Source organism: Podarcis raffonei, chromosome 7 (assembly GCF_027172205.1).
Source record: "Podarcis raffonei isolate rPodRaf1 chromosome 7, rPodRaf1.pri, whole genome shotgun sequence".
Lineage (NCBI taxonomy): Eukaryota > Metazoa > Chordata > Lepidosauria > Squamata > Lacertidae > Podarcis > Podarcis raffonei.
The window spans coordinates 87,916,920-87,938,188 of NC_070608.1; the positions used below are offsets into that span (position 1 = coordinate 87,916,920).

A 21,269-nucleotide genomic window follows, 5' to 3' on the forward strand; every position below is an offset into this window, starting at 1 on the left:
GTCTTCGCTTTAGTTGTTTTATCTCACAATGAACAAAGAAAGGGGGGCACTGCTTACATTAAAACCGGGGGGGGGGGAGGCAGGCAGGCGTGAGTGGGGGGCGCCGCGCGCATCTGGGTGGGTCTCCACCCTCCTTTATTCCGGGGCCGGCCTGCAAGGGAGGCTTCTGAACCCTGACGGGCGGGGCTGGTACCCAAGCGCGGGAGGGAGCTCCGTTCGAGACGGCACCCTCCGGCCCCTCCTCCTCCTCCTGCTCCAGCCTGGCGGGAGCGAAGGCCTACCTCTCCCTGCCTCTCACCTCAGACACCTCGTCCTCGTCGCTGCCGGAACCACCGCCGCCCCCGCTTCTCAGCACAGCGGCCGCCAGTTTAAAGTCGAGGGCGGCGGCGGCCCCGGCCTCCCCCGAAGTTGTTGCCGGCCCTGCCGGCCCACAGGGCCCGGCCTCGCCGAAGAGGCGCACGGCCCGCAAGCCCAGCGGGTTAGGCCCGGCCGTAGAGGCCTCGACGATGGCGGCCGGGGCAGCGCGGGGCGTCACCGAGTCTATCTCCTCATCGCCGGCGGGGGTCGGGGCGGCCGTGCCGTCCGTGAGCATCGCGCGCCGATCCAAGCTTAAGCCCGTGGGAGGAGGGGAGGGGGAAACGCCGTCTCCGTCCCCTCACAGCAGCAGCGCCACTAACTTCTCACACCCTACCTAACCCGCAGCCACCGCAATGCCCTCACCAATCCTTTCCCCTGTTCCCATTGGCCATATATTTCTAATGACCCAGCGCCATTCGACGCGGTACCTGTCACTCTGCGCCTTCGTCAGGCGCTACCTCACCCTCCCACCACCAAGATGCTTTGAGAGTACACGTCGAGGCGGTTTAGACTGCCCGCCCACCACCTTTAGGCTTGTACGCTCGCTTCCTGAAAGTGCCTCGGTATTACTAGGCCGTTCGCCTGTCAGTCAAATACTGTCCTGGAACCTTGCTATCTGAATGGACAGAAGTGCAGTCAGTCGAGATACCCTTAAGCCTGATTGTGCAGAGCGCGCGTCAATCATGCCGTGCTCCTCTTGGCGGCGTTCGATTGGCTTGGGCCTCCCTTTCGTTCCCACCTTCCTCCCTTTCAAGTTGTGGTCTCCGCCAGGGAGGACAGACTCCCCCGCCTCAAAACAGGGCGTATTGATTGGAAGCAAGGTGTGCATGTTAATTGTAAGGTCAACCTGTAACGGTCCACCTGCCTTTCCACTGCTCCGCGGGCCACTCCGTGGCGGGGGAAGTGATTGGGCGAGGCGCATGTCAGTCACGGGGACCAGAGGTCTGGTTCTCAGCCAACCTCCATCCCGCAGAAAAGCTTCCGAGTTGCCATTTTGTATGAGTTCCCCCCTCAGGCGCCGCTCGGGTCCGCAGGCGATCCAGAAGCAGAACAGGGCAGCCTCTGGCCCTCGGCTTGCCTTGCGAAGGCGGCGGGCCCCAAAAGGCTCGCTCGACCTCAGTGCGGGGAAGCGAGGAGCTTCCGCCGGTGAGAAACAAAGGTCGCCGGGTGCCCCAAGCATCCTGCGCCCACCTCCGCGCCACACGCCAATGGACTCCCCAGGGACGAGGACCCCGTAGTCCTGCTGGCGCCTCTGACTCTCCCCGGTCCAGCCAACTATGCCCAGTGGGCAGGGACAGGTGGGAGTTGGGAGCAGGGCCGGCCCACCCAGGAGGCCAGGTGAGGCGACTGCCTCTGGCGGCAGAATCCATAGGGCGGCAGGTCCCAATGTGGACCTCTATCCCCACCCCGCACCTGTGTTCCTGATCTAGATCTGTGCTCACCCCTTCTTCCCTGGCAGGGAGGGGAGGAGCGCCATTTTGTGGTTCACCTGAAGTGTCTTGGGCCGGTCCTGGTTGGGAGTCAAAACAATGTTTGGATGGCTGCAGAAGCCGCCGCTGACACCACCACTCTTTTGACCAGCAGCAGATTATGGACATAGCTGTCAACTTTCCCCTTTTCTTGCAAGGAATCCTATTCGGAATAAGGGAATTTCCCTTAAAAGAAGGGAAAAGTTGACCGCTATGATTATAGAGCCCCCTGCGCACAAAGTATGTCCTCTGTAACCACTGAGTTACAGCCTCTGCCAATAAGAAGGTGCCTTGTACGAAGCCCCAGCCGCTGACAGATCTTTCCAGGGTCCCTGGGGGAGGCCTCTCCTAACCATGCTCCCTGAGGCTCTGCTCTTAACCAAAGATGTCATGAAATGAGCCTGGGGTCTTAGGCATGCGCTTGAGCTAAAGCCCTCTTCACCACTGCTCACACACAGTGAAACTACCCCAGGGCCAATAAAAAATTCTAAACTCCAGGACCCACTTGGAGCAGCAGAAAATCATTGAGTCGTGAGATGGAGACAGAGTTTGGCATATGTCTCTTTCTACTGAGATCTAATCCAATTTTTGAAATCGCTAGCTCTTTTGCTACCATGTTTTCCTTGTGGCGGGGAGTTACATAGCTTGGCTTTCTTCCCATTTTAGGCTGAATCATCTGATCTAGAGGCTCTACTGAAGAAGGCTTTTCTTTTATATCACCCTCCCTTTTTACTAGGGCTGTCAAATTCAGCCAAAGTCTGAATCTTGAGCCAATTCGGCAGAGTTGGATGGAGACAGCTGCAGATCACTCACGGTTGGGCCTCCCAGAGTGATCCAGGGCTGTTGGGATGTGAGTGTGCTGGGGGTTTAGTGGGAAGAAGGAGCTTTGACTATGTGCATCTGATCCCAGCAGGGGAACACACAGTCAGACTGACCAGGATTGAACCCTCTGCTCATCAGCAAGTGAGAAGGTTACCAGTCCTGCTGGCTTCAGGGATCTGTTTAGCCAACGTGTTCCCTACAGGGGAAAAGTGTGGTTCAGGGCGGGTGGGAGGAGCAATGCAGCATCTCCTTCCTCCACCCCCACCCAACCATATTTAGTTATTTAATAAAATTTAAACACTGCTTGATTGTTAAAAACCACAAAGCAGTTTACAAAAAGATGAAATGATAAAATCAAAAGAAACATGTCAATTCATTATACTGTAATTGATAGCAATTGTTTATTTTTATTATTTTATTATTTATTTGTATACTGCCTTATGGTATACTTTCCCCTCAGGGAAACTTTCCTTCCTTCCTCCCTCCTGTGTTCAAGGAGTTCTTGTTGGTGCCAGCAATAGCCCGCTTGGAAGAATCTGGCACAACTTGTAGGCAGGGCAGGCAATTGAGGAGACACCAGGCAGGCTGAGGCCCTGTTTTAAAAATACTAAAGCATGCTATGATAGCCAGTCCTGTACTGACTTCAGCAGTAGAGTATAAACATTTTTCTTTACACAACCTTAGAATATATAGTAATTTTACACACTACCCCCAAACTCTGCTGAGCGGCAGCAATATTCCAGGGGGTTCGAGGCACTCACCCAGGGTTGTGTTTTCATTAGAAAATCAAGGCACAGCAGAGACTGAAAACTGCAGTCTTTTATTCACATAAAGGTAAAGGGGCCCCTGACCGTTAGGTCCAGTTGCGGATGACTCTGGGGTTGCAGCACTCATCTCGTTTTACTGGCCGAGGGAGCCGGCATACAGCTTCCGGGTCATGTGGCCAGCATGACTAAGCTGCTTGTGGCGAACCAGAGCAGCGCACAGAAATGCCGTTTACCTTCCCGCCGAAGCGGTACCTATTTATCTACTTGCACTTTGATGTGCTTTCGAACTACTAGTTTGGCAGGAGCAGGGACTGAGCAACGGGAGCTCACCCTGTTGTGGGGATTTGAACCGCCGACCTTCTGGTTGGAAGCCCTAGGCTCTGTCTGTTTAGACCACAGCACCACCCCTGAAGCCTTCATCTGAAGAGGGGCTTGTCCTTCCCAGCACCGTAGCATTTGATTCAGAGGCATCCTAAGCACCATCCCCATATCTCTCTGTAACAGTCTGCTCCAGCCAGCCAGCATTATTATTGGTCCTTTTTTTCTTAAAAAATGTTTAGGGGTACTCTCATTTTGACTGAATACAATCACCATTTTATAATTCAAATTGGGGAAAATACAGTAAATGGACAAAAGTACAAAGATTCACAAAATGTTTAGGGGTATGCATACCCCTGCGTACCCCCAGAAAAAAGCACTGATTATCATTACTAACTTTGTATTATTCTTTATTAAGTTTGTATACTGTACCGCCCTTCACCCTAAGATCACAGGGCGGTTCATAACATAAAAACAAAAAGTTAGAACACAAAATATATAATAAAAGCAAGAGCTGCTGCCTTTGAATCCCTGCGTGGAGTTCTGCCTCATTTTTTCTTCTTTGTTCCCAGAACACCTTGCCAAAAACCTCTGTGAAAAAGGACAACTTTTTTCTGTGTGAAATCACACCAACTTTGCTCAGGCAACCACCCCCTCAGTTACCAATAGGGTCTTTTTCTTGAAGGCAGTCCTGTATCGGGAAGTTTTTTATGTTTGACATTTTATTATTTTTGATATTTTGCTGGGAGCTGCCCAGAGTGGCTGGGGAAGCCCAGCCAGATGGGTGGGGTATAAATAATAACATTATTATTATTATTATTATTATTATTATTATTATTATTATTTATTTTGCGATGTATCAGTGGTAGGGCCTTCATCTCCCTTTGCTGCTCTGTCTGGTAGAAAAACAAGCTCAACCTGTCAGCTCACCTTCATTCTCAAAGTTCTAATTAAATCCCTGCACCCAACAATCTAGAGGGAGAAATCTGGCACCAAGGAATCTGGGGGATCCCTGTTCCCCCACTAAAAAAATAGCATAACTGCTCGCAGCCTGATCCTAGAAGTATGTGTGCATCAGATTGCAGCAACAACAAAAGAGAAAAACCAGAGAGGTTGGCTTGCCTCTTTCATCCCAGGACAAATAGCCATGGCTGCAGTCTTGAACATAAGTAGCAGGACCATAGGTCCATCAAGCTCCGTATTATCTGCACACTGACTGACAGCAGCTCTCCATCATATTCAGTGGAAGTTTTTCTCTTTTTCTTTTTTTAAAAATATTTTTATTAAACAGTTTTTATAATCACACGAACAATACATAACAACAACAAATACATAGACAAACAATAACAATAACAAAAACAAAACAAAGAAAAAAGACAAGTACCATTTCATAACCTAATTTCTTAAACCTTTTTTCCTCGACTTCCTCATGCCTCCATTTTCTGTATTCCAAATTCTAATCAAATACTCAGCAAATCTTCCCTTATTTTACTTTGAATTTAAGCTAATCTTCCTTATTCTCCTTGTCTTAACCATCGCTAATAGTAACCATTTACTTTCCAGTCCAACATCATTCTAACTTTCATTAATTTTGTAGTATTTCTTTAAATAGTCCTTAAACTTTTTCCAATCTTCTTCCGCCGCTTCTCTTCCCTGGTTTCGGATTCTGCTCGTCATTTCTGCCAGGCCCATGTAGTCCATCACCTTCATCTGCCATTCTTCCAGTGTGGGTAGATCCTGTGTCTTCCAGTACTTTGCAATGAGTATTCTAGCTGCTGTTGTAGCATACATAAAGAAAGTTGTATCCGTCTTTAACACCCCTTGGCCGACAATGCCCAAGAGAAAGGCCTCTGGTTTCTTAGGAAAGGTATATTTAAATACCTTTTTAAGTTCATTATAGATCATTTCCCAGAATGCCTTAATCTTCGGGCACGTCCACCAAAGGCGAAAAAATGTACCTTCCTTTTCTTTACATTTCCAACATTTATTATCAGGCAAATGGTAAATCTTTGCAAGCTTGACTGGGGTTATGTACCACCTATAAATCATTTTCATAATGTTTTCTCTTAAGGCATTACATGCCGTAAATTTCATCCCGGTAGTCCACAACTTTTCCCAGTCAGCAAACAAAATATTATGACCAATGTCCTGAGCCCATTTAATCATAGTTGACTTGACCGTTTCATCTTGTGTATTCCATTTCAGCAGCAAGTTATACATTTTTGACAAATTCTTAGTACTGGATTCTAACAATTCAGTCTCTAATTTTGATTTTTCCACCTGGAAGCCAACTTTACTGTCCAATTTAAACACTTCATTTATTTGGTGATAATGCAACCAATCTCTCACCTTCTCTTTTAATTTATCAAAACTCTGCAATCTCAGTTTGTCCCCTTCTTTTTCTAGAATTTCCCAATATCTTGGCCACTTTGACTCCATATTTAACTTTTTAACTGCCTTAGCTTCCATTGGCGACAACCACCTTGGGGTTTTATTTTCCAGCAGATCTTTATATCTGACCCAGACATTTAGTAGTGCTTTTCTGACAATATGGTTTTTAAAACTTTTATGTGCTTTGACCTTGTCATACCACAAATATGCATGCCACCCAAAAATATTGTTAAAACCTTCCAAGTCCAAAATGTCTGTGTTTTCAAGAAGTAGCCAATCTTTTAGCCAGCAGAAAGCTGCCGCTTCATAGTACAGTTTAAAGTCTGGCAGGGCAAACCCCACTCTTTCCTTTGAATCCGTTAATATCTTAAACTTAATTCTGGGCTTCTTGCCCTGCCAGACAAATTTAGATATGTCTTTCTGCCACTTCTTGAAACAGTCCATTTTATCCATTATTTGTAGTGCTTGAAACAAAAACAACATTCTTGGCAATACATTCATTTTTATAACTGCGATTCGACCTAACAAGGAAAGCTTCAAATTTGACCAAATCTCCAAATCTTTTTTCACTTCTGTCCAAGTTTTTTCATAATTGTCTTTAAATAAGTTCACATTCTTAGCTGTCATATTTATACCCAAGTATTTCACTTTTTTAACCACAGTCAACCCCGTCTCATTCTGAAACCTTTCTTTTTCAACCTGTGTTAAATTTTTCTCCAATACCTTAGTCTTTAATTTATTCAATTTAAATCCTGCCATTTGACCAAACTCTTGAATTATTTCCAAAACTCTTTTCGTACTAGCTTCTGGCTCTTGTAATGTAAGTACTAGGTCATCTGCAAATGCTCTCAGTTTGTATTGTTTAGCTCCGACCTGAATCCCTTTAACCAACTGGTCCCTCCTAATCATATTAAGCAAAACCTCCAGGACCGATATAAAAAGTAGTGGGGAGATAGGACACCCCTGACGTGTCCCTTTTTCAATCTTGAACTCTTCTGTAACCACATTGTTTACAATTAATTTTGCTTTCTGTTCAGAGTATATTGCACCTATACCATTTTCAAACCCTTGGCCTACCCCCATCCCCCGGAGGTTCTTCAACATGAAACTCCAAGATATATTGTCAAAGGCTTTCTCAGCGTCCACAAATATCAAAACAGCCTTGGTATTTATGTTCACTTCCAGCTTCTCCAAAATGTCAATTATATTCCTTACATTGTTCGACAAATGCCTTTTCGGGAGAAAGCCCGCTTGGTCCCCATGAATCTCCTCCATCAAAACTCTTTTCAATCTCTTTGCTAAAATATCAGCAAAGATTTTGTAATCCACATTTAATAACGAGATGGGTCGGTAGTTCTTAAGTTGAGTCTTTTCAGTCTCTGTCTTTGGTATAAGTGTAATGTAGGCCTCCCTCCACGTATCGGGTGCCTTCCTCCCCTCCATAATCTCGTTGCAGACTTCCTTCAAAGGTTGTATCAACCCTTCCTTCAAAACCTTGTAGTATTTAGAAGTCAGTCCATCAGGTCCAGGTGATTTGCCCAACGTCATGCTTTGAATGGCATCTTCTATTTCCTGTGCTGATATCTCCTGGTTCAAAATTGTCTTACTTTCCTGTGTAATCTTTTTCAGCCCATTTTTCTCGAGGAATTGTTGTATGTCCATTTCTTTCTGCGGCCCTTGTGTATACAGTTGTCTAAAGTAGCTCTGAAAACAGTTCCTAATTTCCACTGGGTTACATATGTTCTTTCCTTCCACTTCTAGGTTTGTTACCGTGTTGAGTTTTTGTCTCTTCTTTATTTGCCAAGCCAATAACTTACCACATTTATCTGCAGATTCAAAAGTCTTTTGTCTCATTTGTTTAATCTTCCATTCTATTTCTTGGTTCATCAGTTCCATATATTGTGTTTGATACAATTTAATTTCCCTTAAAATCTCTTGCGATTTTGGCTTCAATCTTAGTTTCCTTTCCCCTTCTTTTATCTTTTCCAAAATTTTCTCTTTCCTCTCATTTTGCATTCTTTTCTTTAGTGAATTTTGTTGTATCAAAAACCCTCTCATCACGGCTTTACTTGCGTCCCATATTATTCTTTTTTCTACTTTAGTCCTCAAGTTGATTTCAAAATAATCTTTCAAAGTTTTTTGGGCCCTCTTGCAAATCTCCTCATCTCCAAGTAAGGTGTCATTCATTCTCCATCTGAAGGAACCAGTTGTTGTTTGCTTCATCACCATCTTTACTGCGTTATGGTCGGAGAAAGTTTTTGGGCAGATTTCCACTTTCTTTATGTTCGGCGCCATACTGCTAGTCACCCAAATTTGGTCAATCCGTGTCCATGTCATTTTGGCTTCAGAAAAGAAGGTTCCCTCTCTTTCTAATGGGTGTTTTGTTCTCCAAATGTCAATCAGGTCCATATTGTCAGTCATTTCAAAAAAAGTTTTTGGTAGTCTTCCATCTTTTGTGACTACCTGTCTTTGTGCTTTGTCCATATTTGTTGAAACTACTCCATTCATGTCGCCCATCATGATTAAATTATAATCCATATAGTCCATCAAAGTCTCATGCAACTTCTTAAAAAATTCTGCTTTCCCTTCATTTGGTGCATATATTCCCACTATCAAAAATTTTTCTCCTTGAAATTGAATTTCAATTGCCAAATATCTTCCTTGGTCATCTTTAAAGATTTGTTTCGGTTGCAAATTTTCCTTTGCATAGATCACCACTCCTCTCTTTTTTACTCTGTCTGAAGATATAAATTCTTGTCCCAATCTCTTATTTATTAATAATTTTCTATGTACTCTTGTCACATGAGTCTCTTGTAAGCAAATCAAGTCCAATTGGTCTTTCTTTAAAGCGTGAAAAATATTTTTCCTTTTTCTGGGATTATTCAAACCGTTACAATTCCAGGTTAGAAGTTGCAAGGCCATGATGGGGTTATTTGCTTCCTCCTACAGCTCCCAATTGTTGTTCGTCTTTTGTCGATGGTTCTGTGTCCGTATCTAGTGGTCCTTTGCTTGAAGGGTGTCCTTGTCCTGGAAACGTCTCTTTCTGTAGGTCTTCTTCGTGTTCTCCCAAGAACTTGTCTTTATCACTCACTGTCTTTATTCTTCTTTTCTTCCCCTTGTATTTAAAAGACAAGCCTTGGGGAAACTCCCACCTGAATAGTATGTAGTTCCTTTTCAGCAGTGTCACCAAGTCCTTGTAGGGACCTCTTGCATCCAAAATGCTTTTGGGAATGTCTTTAAAGATCTCAATATGGAAATCTTCAATTCGAAGGGTTGTTTGATAGTGCAGGTTCAATATTTTGTCTCTCTCCTCCTTTGATCTTAAAGTTATCAGGCAATCTCTGGGTCTGTTCTTCCTCTGCCTTATTCCCAACCTAAATGCACTCTCTATCTTAAATTCTTCCTTATTCAGCTCCTGCTTCCAAAAGTCAGAAAATTCTTTTGTCAAGTAGTCCACCAAGTTGTCTCCTTCCTTTTCCGGCACAAGTCTGATCCTTAAATTTTTCTCCTTGCGTTGCATATCCTGCATAGAGAGTGCCAGCTCATAGTCATCTAATTTCCTGTACACCGGTGGAAATTTTTCCTCAGCAGCAGTTGCAATTTCCTTAGCTTCCTCAGCTATCTTTCGTGTTGTAGATGAATCTTCCAATAATTTCCCAATTGCTTCTGCACTGGAGTTCACTTTATTCCCGAGGTCAGTTATACTTTTAGTATTTAGGTCGATTTTCCCAGAGATTTCTTCAATTTTCTTATTTGTTTCAGCACCTTGCTTCTTTAGTTCCTCCAAAGAATCATTTATTTTCCCCAATGCCTTTGCAAATGCTTCTTCTGAAGACATTATTTTCACTTTTGCCTTTGTGACAGCTGCAGTTCCGGAAGCCCCTGATATAGAGGCCCTTCTTTGCATAGAAAGATCGACTTTGTATTGTCTACCGGATCTCAAAGTTGTTTCTTGTGAGTCCTCTTTCTGTTTACCATCTGCCATAACAAAGTCTTTCACTCAAGGTCATTCCCACACTCTTAAGCTGTCAAAAAAGAAGATTCTCAGGTTTTAAGCTCCACTTGTTGCTGAAACTATTCACAAGTCCTCTAGAGGGCGTAAAGTCAGTTCTTTAACTTCAAATTGTTCCCACACCTTCCAAAAAGCAAAAGCCCTCCTAGTCCCTTTCTTTGTTAAAGATCCAAATCGATAGTATCCTGTAAATAACTTGCTGTGCAACAAAATAAGATGTTTCAAGTTGAGAGTAGCCAAAGTCAATATTACAGTTACTTTTTAGCCTTATTGTAGCGACAGTCCTTAGCCGGTTCCTTTCCTCCGGCAGTCCGACCCCCAGGTAAAAGAGCAGCGGTAAACAGTTCAATTTCTTTTGAAACAGGCAGGAAATCACTTTAAAGTCTTCTCCCCCCCCCCTCCTGCCTTCGGGGGAGGGAGTTCTTTACTTGGTGATGGATTTCTTAGTTCATAAAACTCTCCTGTCAAAAAGTTACAGCTGAAATGCCTTTTGCTTTGATCTTGCTACAGAACGGAAAGCAGACTTCCTTTTTGATGCTTATCCGTCTCGGTGCCCAATTTCTTTAGTTTTAACGTCCAATTATATTTTAAAGCTCAATCCTACTCACGGAAAGTTGCTCTTTTTAGTCCAAATTCACCGGAAGAAGTCAGCGCTCTCCGCTAATGGCGACGCGGCTTCGCTTCGCAGGCTGGGTGAAAACGACTCTCAGCACCGCTCCATACACCCTCCGCTGTTCCGTAGCCTTTAGAAAGGCTATTTCACAACGTCGGGGGGGCGCAAAGGTGCCCGCCGAGTCTCCAGTTCACAGGCTACGCGCCTGTGATTTTTAGGGGTCCTCGCTCCGCCGTGGCTGCAGGACCCGAACCCACGAAGCAGATCTCTCCCGGAGCTCCGGGAGAAATCCGCCATTAAGCGCTGGCGCTAACCGGAAGTCCCCAGTGGAAGTTTTTCTCAGCCTTACCTGGAGATGCTGGGTATTGAGTGGGCATACAGAACACATGCTCTTTCGCTGAGCTACAACCCATATACATGCTTACTCCTAGTGGCTGAGGGGTCTTTGCCCCCTCATAAAATATTTGAGGGGCCCCCCAAAATTGATGGGCACTGCTATTCAAATGGTGTGTTCAGTTATGTGGGGGCAGGGCTTATTTGGGCCCCACCAATATATTTTTTTAAGTTGGCAGCCGCTGATGCTTACTTTGGAGTAAACTCAGTGAACTCCTGAGAGAAGGCAAAATAAGGACAGTGCTTTACCAGTAATAGTTATCATGAAATAGGGACAATTGGAGCTTATGCACAGAACATGGTGTTCTGTTTCATAGGCCTAGGGATTAGTCAGCTGTCTGCTTCCTGGCTTCTGTCAGGAGCTTGTCCTACACTCGAGTAGGACCCTGGCAGAGACACATGCCCAGCTGGCATGTTCTCTGCCTCCTGGTCGATTGTTTGGCAGCTTCATTAGCTTTCTTCAGCCTGAACATCACAGCGACCGATGCCAACAGACATCGGCACACTTAGGGATCCGCAGAGTCCTCACAGTTGCGTAACAGACCTCAGCAACTCAGCATTTTGGCTAATCTACTTTATTTACATATAAACACACACAGAGCATTGCAACATGGCTCCCTCTCTCTCTAGCATCAGACAGCAAAGAGAAAGAACAAAGGACAATAGTCCCACTTCACAGAACACGGTAACACAAACATCCTGTCTCCGTCATTTACCACTCTGTGGAGTCAAAACATACATCGTCATGTGATAGACAAAAATCCCATGACTGCAATCATGGAGCAGGAATTCTAACAGCTTCATCCACCTACAAAATCTGCCATAGGCAAGTGAAGGGTCGAGGAGAAGGAGTTTGAACCTGTTTACAGACAATTGTAATCAAGTCTCTTCAAGATGGAGAGAAAGGGTCAACTTTTACCTAATGAACCATTTACCAATATGGTAGAGCACTGATAGTCATTGTCATGTGAAGTTTTCAGTGTAAGTGGTTCTGACTGAGTTAACTGATCACAACCTCAAGGGTAGAATGCTTTACTCCCTTGACAGTGTCCAGATCAAGGGAAGTCATACTCCTGCTCTATTCTGCCTTGGCCAGATCATACCTGGAGTATTGTGTTCAATTCTGGGCATTATTTAAGGAGGATATTGACAAGCTGGAACTTGTGCAGAGGAGGGTGAACAAGATGATCAAGGGTTTGGAAACCAAGCCTTATGAGGAACAGTTGAGGGAGTTGAGTATGTTTAGCCTGGAGAAGACAGACGAGATATAGCCTTCTTCAAATATCTAAAGGGTTGTCACATGGAAGATGAAACAAGCTTCTGCTCTGGAGGGTAGGACCTGAACCAATGGATTCAAATAATAAGAAAGGAGATTCCAACTAAACATCAGGAAGAGACCCATCTTAACCTGGTTTAGCCAGTCAGTTGAAGCTGTTGCTGGTGTGTGGCTGCTGAGATCTCACAGGTGAGAGCTGAGTGCAGTGTGGGGACCAATGGTGGAAAAACACCCCCAGAAGGAGCATGTCATGTCCCCCACCAGAGGTACTAACCCTCCCCTGACACCCCATATGCCCCAAACTCATAATGCCATTATACAAATTTACGACAAGGCTCCACTTGGGAGTATTGCACACAGTTCTGGTTGCCTCACCTCAGAAAGAAGGCTGTGGTGCCAAGAGGCAGAGATGGCCACCAAACTGGATGGCTTTATTAGAGGATTAGATAATTCAGGAAGGGCAAGGCTGTTCATGGCTGGTAGCCACGAGGACTTATGTTTTTCCTCTACTGTTGTAGGCAGCATGCTTCTGAAGGCCAGTTGCTCAGAATCCTAGGTAGAGAGAGTGCCACTGGCTCAGGTCTTGCTTGCAGGCTTCAAGAACAGAATGCTGGACTAGATGGGCCATTGATGGATTCAGCAGCCTCTTGTGTACACTACGTTGCTGCTGCTGCTGCTGCTGCTACACTAAGCTTCACAGCATTCGCAACCCTTTCTGAGGCCAAGTGATTCCCCACTTTATTATCAATCTCAAGTTGTTGGCAACAAGGGGTTTCCCCATACCCCTCCAGCTTCTCATTCTTCATCATGGTTGAGGTATTTAAATACCACCTGATATTTAGTGAAGTAGGATTGAAATTCGGTATACTGGTTTGCTGTTTTTATTTCATTCTGCAACTCTGTATTACATTTTCTTTTTCTGTTATGTACCTGCTTTTTCTGTTTCTTCATGTTTCTGTGGGTAACACTAAAATTCAATAAAAAGTTGGAATGTTCAAAGAAAAGGCATTCAAGGGGCAATTAAACAGTAGTTCATCATTAACCCTTTAGCCGTGCTCAAGAGGAAGCAATAAAACAGGCAGGACCTGCAAACTTTATTGGGAAATGGGATTTACTTGAGAGTAAACCTTTAAAATTACCGTAATATTGACTACAGAGAAAGATGTTGCTGGATAATACATTGCCATACTGAGTGATATTTGGAACCTCCATTTTAATTCTACTTCCATCGGATTATAGACAAGTACTTAAGGTGCTGTGAAACAACCCACCCGGGATATAATGGGAAACTGCAAATTAAAGTTGAGGAGACAGAGTTTTGTGACACCTCCTTTAGCCCATAAATGCATAAAGATGTTTATGTTAAATTTTCTGATTTGGGGCTTTTGTAGTCACTTGGTGCATGAATCTTGACAAAACGTAGATCTCTTTGTGAAGGACAAAAAGCCTCTAGCCCTCTTCAGGTGTTACGGAACCCATGTGAAGACTGACTGTAGTGAAGAGCCTCTTGCATCTGCAGAGACTCTGTACATATATTGGAAACCAGGGTTCTAGACGTTCTCACTTGCATAAGCTCATGGCTAGGCAAGCAGTAGCAGCAGCATTCTGAACTACTTGCAGCTTCCAAACCATCTTCAAGATAAGTCCTGGTGGCTTAGCTGAAGAAATAGAGAGCAGGGTGTGTCATCCTCAGCATATTGATCACAGCCTCCAAAGCTCCAGATAGACAAACGCTCCCTTAGAAGGCTTGCATATAAACTATTGTAAGTGATAAAAACTGGTCCAACATTTATCCCTGATAAATAAATGAATGCAGCAGCAATGACCTTTTTAGTATATTTTATTTAGCATAACTAGAGAGCCTTTAAAATGAAGCGTAAGTTGCACAGGAATGTCAATAGTTTCATAAATAAATACATCAGTGATGCCTGGGGATTGGGGAAAGGATGCAATCCAGTTCATATTTAAAGGCAAATATAACGATTTCACACTTCTTGAAACAATACATGAACTGAAACAGCTATCCTTTGGAATTCGCACTTATCCAAATTTTACAAACTGTGTTTATCAAAAGGTATACAATAGGAGAAATTGTGTATAAAAATGTATGTATTAGTGAAAATAACATATAAAATGCATTATATCAGCAGGGACTGCTTGCAAAAATGTGTACACTAGTCAAAACTGCATAAAAATGTGTTTGAAAAGAAATTCACACTGCTGTAAAATTCTGGTGAATTTTCCTGAGGATTTTTAAAATGCAAATTTAAGCTTAGAAAAATGAGAAACTGAGAGAACCTTCCATCCCTAGTGAATTCACACATGCTGACTTTCTAGATGACATGGTAGCAAAGTGGAACAAGGAACATTCCAATATGGTCTGTTCAGAACAGCAACATGCATGTGAGAGCGATGGACAGAAAGATTGCCTATGCATCCCCCCCCCCGCCTTATACTTTAATTATATCAAATGCTTTGCTTTCCTCTTCCTCTGAGACCCATCACACATCAGCCATATTCTGCAGAGTATCAGAGATGGTCTTCTAAGTGCAGGCTGTCTCCTTCCTCTGAAACTGCTTACAGGAAACAGCTTATGGGGTTGTCTGCAAATGAGAAGAGCATTGTGACAGTCTTTGTCTCACACACAATTATGGCTATTCTTGTTCTGGACCCCACTCCAAATCAAGGAAGGGCCTTGCTTCTCAACAGGTCGCATTTCATTCTCTAGGACAGACATGTCCAAAGTCCGTTTCGGGGCCCTAATCCGGCCTGCCAGTCAGTTTAATCTGGCCCCTATGGAAGTTTATCTCCTGGGGTAAAATCGTAAAAAAAAGCTCAACAACTTTGATCAGCCCCAGCCCTTTGGTTGGCCCTCATGCACGTTCACTTCATCAAATCTGGCCCTCTTTGAAAAAAGTTTGGACACAAAGGAAAGGGGCTACAATTAAAAAACATATTTGAGGAACATTCCTCCCCTCTAAACATTGGGTTTACCTGTACAGAGAGCAGATTTAGCCCTTCTCTCAATGTACGTGAAGAAGTGCTGCCATTAAAAAGAAGAAGAAGAAAACAGATAACTTCCAGGTGTGAGCCTCCTAACAGAAGTTCAGACCCAAGTTCTCTCTGTATGGATGTTTGGTGTGTTAGCTTCCATGCATTCCCTCTTTTATAGTAATGGGTATTTATTGCTATCCTGCCACTTACATCCATAGCGCTGGGCAGAGACTGATGGAATGTATTTGGAAGAGTTTTTTTTCATCCCTCCTCCCTTGCCCTCCACAGCCTTTTCTGTTCTGGGCATGTGTACAGGTATTTCTCATACCCTCCAACATTTCTCCAATGAAAATGGGGACATCCTATTATTATTATTATCCCTTAAGCTTTCCCTCTTAGCATTTATTCTGTGATTTGGCAAATATTTCCTGTGGGCCCTAACTCCTAAAGCAGGCCCATCCTTACATATCACACATGGTCATCTTTTGCCTTTTCCGCTGGTGAGTCTCAGTCTGTTCAGTTCACAGAGATGTTGATTTCTGGTCCTTTTTCTTGGTACATAAGTTCAGACTAAAAAAGAACAAAGGCCAAGGAGTTAATAAAGTGACAGACAAGGTAGCACACTCACACACGCTTTTGGTTTTCCCTGCCTCTGAAAAGCCACTTCCAAAGGGTGAAGTGACAGAAGAGAGAATGGGTGAAGGAGACCCAGGTTCTCAGTGGGTCTCAAGAGCAAGGTCCAGCTGCAGATTGGCACCCCCCAGACCTTTCTACTCCAAGCCCCACATTTTCCCCAGCAGGAAGCTTCTAATCTAGGTCCATGGAAAGAGATGCCAACTCTTCTCCTGAGAAATATGATTTGCAAAAACCACGCACCCTGTCCGGAATATCAGCTTTGTGGCCTTAGATGGCAAAACTGTAAGGAAAGCTAGGCTGCAAACTCAAAACATTCCTGTGGGTTGCTGACTAACGCCAGGGAGGTGGACTTTAAAGCTCACTCTTTCTTGCTCCCAAGTTGGCACAACCCTCTGAATGGCCAAAATGGACTGGGTTATTACACTGGTACCACTTGGCCTCTAGACTACAATTACTGGTGAAGAGTGAGGGAACACTAAGATCTGAGTAAGGAAGGATCCAGAAGAATAAAGAGCAGCTCCCTGGAGATGGCGCACCCGTGTGTGCCTCCGTGCACACAAACACATTTGAATTAGTCTTGCCACCTTGTCCTTTCAAAGGATAAGTTTTGTGATAGGATAATTTTCCATGGGTACAATAAGAACACAGATGGTGAGACCATTGGAGTCTCTCTTTGAATGGATGTGGGGGACTAGTTCCTACATAGCATAGATTTGACAGATGTATTTCTGTGACAACTGACAAATACCTTCAGTTTTGTGCCCACCAATACCAAAGCACAGAGTCAGGCACCCTGACACTTCTCAAAACTGAAGCATCAACATATTTGATTGACTTGTTCCATTCTTTGAAGTGGTCTGATGGAGTATTTACCCTCTTTATAAATGGACTTAATAATGAAAAAGAGACTGGTACTCACGAAGAGTTCTGAACCAGCCACACGGTGGTTTCATCAGCCCCTCACAGCACATAAGATGGTTACATTGGTTTACTTCCTTCCTTGCTCCATCACATTGGCATGTTGCGATTGGGGGGGGTGTAATTTCCAGCCGCTTCAGCCCCATCCCCATCCCCAACCTCCTCTACCCCCATAATTTTAGTGCTGCTTGCTTACATCCTCATTGTCACTCTCGTCCTGATCTTGCTTCCTCTTCAGCTTTTCTTCTTCTTCCTTCCTCTCCTTTTCTGGCATGATGTCATCCAGCCAAGCCAGGTGATGTAAGGAGAAGATGTACTCCATTCCCTTCCGTATACCCACTAGAGCCAGCAGCTAGAAGACCAGAACATCACCACACAAAGTTTTATTATGATTATTAATGACTCACATAGCACTATCAATGCATGTGGGACATTGCGGAGTTATCAAAGCAACATGATAGGTCCCTGCCCACAAGGAGCATGCAATATCTATTTTGACAATTGGAGAGACAATAAAAAGAGAATGGGGGGTGAGGAAAGAAAAAGAAAGAAAGAAAAAGAAAGAAAGAAAGAAAGAAAAAGAAAGAAAGAAAAAGAAAGAAAGAAAGAGAAAAAGGCACAGTTATGCATATTTAGGTTTTATTTGGGGATGGTGGCTAAGGGGGTTTTGCTAAAAGCTGCATCATGTAAGGGGTCAGGGCTTGAGAAAAAACTGGAAGAAAAAAGGCAACACCATTCAAGTGTCCTGAGGCAGAATGCAAGTTATGGGGGGGGGCATCTAGGAAGAATGGCAGGGTCACCTAAGAGAGCAGGAGACCTTTGGGTGGCTGACCATGAGGTGTTGGGGGAGAAAAGGCAACAGCAGGGAGATAACAGGAAACGAGGGCAGAAACGTAGAGTTGGAAAACTTCAACAAAGTAAGAATAATGAGTTTGTGCTAGACATGAAAAGGATTAGAAGCTGAAATAGGGACCTGAGGGAAGGAATCACATGATCAGAGCAATGAGAGAGAGGAATTACCCTGGCAGTAGAGTTTTGGATCTCAGTGAGAGGGCAGAATGTCATTAGTCAAAGATGGTTGCATTAGTCAAAGCAGGAGATAACTGGAGCACAAACCAGTTTAGCCGACAGGGCAACAATGCTGTATAGTGAGAAATAGCCTGGCTTGGCAACAGATTGGATATATGGAGAAAGGAAGAGGGAGGAACTAAAGATAAAGCCAAGATGTCATTCCTGGTCAACAGGCTGGGTAGCAACACAGAGAATGGTGCTGGGGCTCAACAGTTTGTGGTACTTTCCGTGGTACTTTTAGGCAGAGGTAGGCTTATCCTGAAATATAAAGCCGCTAAGGTCTCTTCCCCACCCCCACCCCGCTTTTGTGCCTTTAAAAAATGCTACCTTCTAGGGATGGTGAAGAAATGCAATTCACTTAACATTTAAAACCAAATTTATGACATTTGCATTTACCAAATCAATACATGGACTGAGGGTTCATCTACACTTATGCTGCTTTCCTCCTTACCGCTGAATCAGGGCAAATGTCAGTCAAGTTTTCTGCAGGTTGACCTTTGCTCCAATTCAGCAGTAAAGAGAGGTTTTTCTCAGGTAAAGCAGCAGGGCAAATGGAAAAACTCTTGGGCCGGTTCTCTTGAGGCACCGGTCAAGCGAAAGTGCGAACGAGGCCTGACACACAACCACCCTTCAAAAGTCACACTTCTCGGAATTTCACAATGCAGTTCTCTAACCAAACAGTGTTTACAAAAACACATAGATGGGGAAAAGGAGTGCATAAAAATGAACAAATTGTTGAAAATAGCACCCAAAAATGCATCGTTTCAGGAGAAATTGCCTGCAAAAATGTGTATGCAAGTCAAAACCATGCAAAATGTGTTTATAAGGAGAATGTGCACTAAAATGTTGAAGAATTTTTGTGAGGATTTGAAGCAATGACTTGACTGCCCTGTTTTCTCTGAAATTTGGTAGAGAATGCTCCTGGCTTGCCATCATTCTCATGAACATTCTGCCCCAAATGTTAAGGGAATGCCACTGGGCTACTAAGGGCAGCCAAGACAGTGCCCGAAGTGGCAGCAAAGTGTTTTTTTCTGATTAAAAAGCAAAACACAAATGTAGCCACCATACGACAGCTATCAAGGCCTATTGAAGCTCCAATAATGAAATATTACTTTTATAAATACCAATATAAAATATCTGTGGAAGTAGAATACTGACATGGGTTATAAAACAGTCAAATAATATTTGGTAAATATTCGGCAAATAGCAGACACCAGCATTTGTAAGGGAGAATTTTTAAGAGATCTTTTTGGGCAAATGCACTTTCTCTCTAGTCAGGTGTCATCAGGAGGAATCGAGGGCTAGAAAGTCCTGGAGTGGGAAGGTAAAATTCACACTGCGCTAGAGTGGATAATAAAGGAGCTCAATATATAGCAAAAGCCAGGAGAGAAGGTTGTTGGGCAAATTCTCTCACTGAATCCACAGGTGGAGCAACCGGAAGAAACTCATCCCTGCCCTAAAGACTCTTACCATTAATGGGAAGATTATGGCAGCTGCCGTCGATTTAATGATCCACAAAACAGCCAGGCAGAGCACCTGGATGAAGGTGAAGAGATGCACTTGGCGTAGAGGAACATGACGGAGGTAAATGAAGTCCGGCTGGTGTTTGGCAGGCATGAGCAAGAGCTGGAGTCTGTCTGTGAGCTGAGAGTAGAGGAAAGCAAGAGAAATGATGTGGAGAACCTTCCGGCAAGCACCAAATAGTCCTTAGGGGAACTCCAGTTCACTGAAAATGTTAATTTTACTAAAGTATGCATAGTGTATTGGTTAAGAATGAGCTGGGAAGCACTTGGTTCAGATCCTAACTCAACCATATTTAGTAGTATCATTAGGCAAACCCTTATATCTGATCTATGGGGATGATACTAGCCTACCTTACAAGGCTGTTGTAAGAATCACTGAGATAATATATGTGAATCATTGTAAATTATACTATTCTATTCTGCCTACAGCCCCTGGATTAGAGGCACTCTTTTGGGGATTCCTATGTGTTTTAATGTGATGACAAAGATAACACAAGAATAAAGCTCAGAGCAGATCCCTCAGTTGCATCACAAGCCCAGCTTCCTCCCAGGTTCACAGTTAAAATGACAGATTTTAGCTAAGCCATTGGTCATTCCCTGCCCCTTATGCTTCAGATGGGCTACAGCCCCTCCCCCTTTTAAAAAAAGCACTGCATATATGCTTCTCCATCACCTAATTAATGATAAAATGTGTTTTAAAAAACCATACAATGGAAACCACATGTTTCCACAATGCAATATTCCCAGACCATGCTCCTTTAACACTAAAATATTGCATATTGGTGCAGACATTCATATACATACATACATACATACATACATACTGTGTATGTGTACACACACACACACAAACACAATTCTAACATGACTCTTTCCCTCCCCCAAAGATATATAAACAAGCTGCCTTTGGGGAAACTTGGAGGAGCTTTTGGAAAGGCTGCTGCCACCCCCTCCCTTCCTCAGGACCCCTCCTTGTTGCTCCACAAGGCTGCTACGTTAAGAAGTTCTCAAGTCCATTTTTAAAGCCTATTTTATAGGTGGGAGGAGGAGGAGGAGGAGGAGGAGGAGCAAACCCTCCCTCCATTTCTTTCTCCCATCTCCAGTCACAAAATAAGCAACGGCAACACAAGTAAAAATCGAAATACTTTATTTCATTTACACTCCTAAGAATTGGGGGGGGGGGTCTGTACTGCAATAGCTCATCAAGGTCTCAGTGAACCCAGAAGTTTGGGGAACCCTGTTCTGGCCAGACGCAACTCACATTGACCCCGCCTTCCATCTTGCACAGTCTTCAATAGCTGCCCCACCGAGGGAGCTAGAATTCAGTCACAGCACCTCCTTCCCCACAATCCAAAAATGCTTCCCCTGCTGTTCTGCACTCACCTGAATGCTGCTGAGTGCAGACACACCCATGTAGAGGAAGATGCCATACAGCACAGGCATTGGGATAAACTGAGGGGAAATCAAATCCAAAATATAAGCATGACTACGCAAAGACTGAATTCTAGAAAACATTACCTGTCCATGAGACCTTAAGAATGATTAGATGCAAAGAAGGGCAGAACTCCTGAACTACTAATAATTGTATATCACAGGCAATTTTGGCAGTCTTGCTGATTTAGTGTTTGCAGCAACTGTAAGAGTACTTGACAGCAGGCAAGTTTAATGTTTTGTAATCAAACCATGTCTAGAACCATCATTAGCCACTA

General features: G+C 43.9%; 2 protein-coding genes across 11 annotated transcripts in view; both read right to left on the bottom strand.

Annotated features, from left to right (window-relative positions):
* The window catches only part of ANKHD1 (ankyrin repeat and KH domain containing 1), an 88,756-nt gene extending 88,033 nt beyond the window's left edge, over positions 1 to 723 (bottom strand). For 7 of the 10 annotated variants that reach the window (XM_053397462.1, XM_053397467.1, XM_053397465.1 and 4 more), the window contains exon 1: positions 299 to 723. In XM_053397462.1, the coding sequence (XP_053253437.1) occupies positions 299 to 592 (294 nt within the window). In that variant the 5' untranslated portion in view covers positions 593 to 723. The remainder of the gene's footprint in view (positions 1 to 298) is intronic. The other 3 variants (XM_053397468.1, XM_053397466.1, XM_053397464.1) reach the window with 1 other exon arrangement.
* Positions 724 to 14,240: 13,517 nt separating this feature from the next.
* Positions 14,241 to 21,269, bottom strand: part of SLC4A9 (solute carrier family 4 member 9) — a 40,708-nt gene continuing 33,679 nt past the window's right edge. Inside the window, exons 18-22 of the mRNA XM_053397469.1 lie at positions 20,944 to 21,012; positions 19,508 to 19,681; positions 17,163 to 17,318; positions 15,878 to 15,982; positions 14,241 to 15,021 (exon numbers count right to left, since the gene is read on the bottom strand). Of these exons, the coding sequence (XP_053253444.1) occupies positions 15,929 to 15,982; positions 17,163 to 17,318; positions 19,508 to 19,681; positions 20,944 to 21,012 (453 nt within the window). The 3' untranslated portion in view covers positions 14,241 to 15,021; positions 15,878 to 15,928. The remainder of the gene's footprint in view (positions 15,022 to 15,877; positions 15,983 to 17,162; positions 17,319 to 19,507; positions 19,682 to 20,943; positions 21,013 to 21,269) is intronic.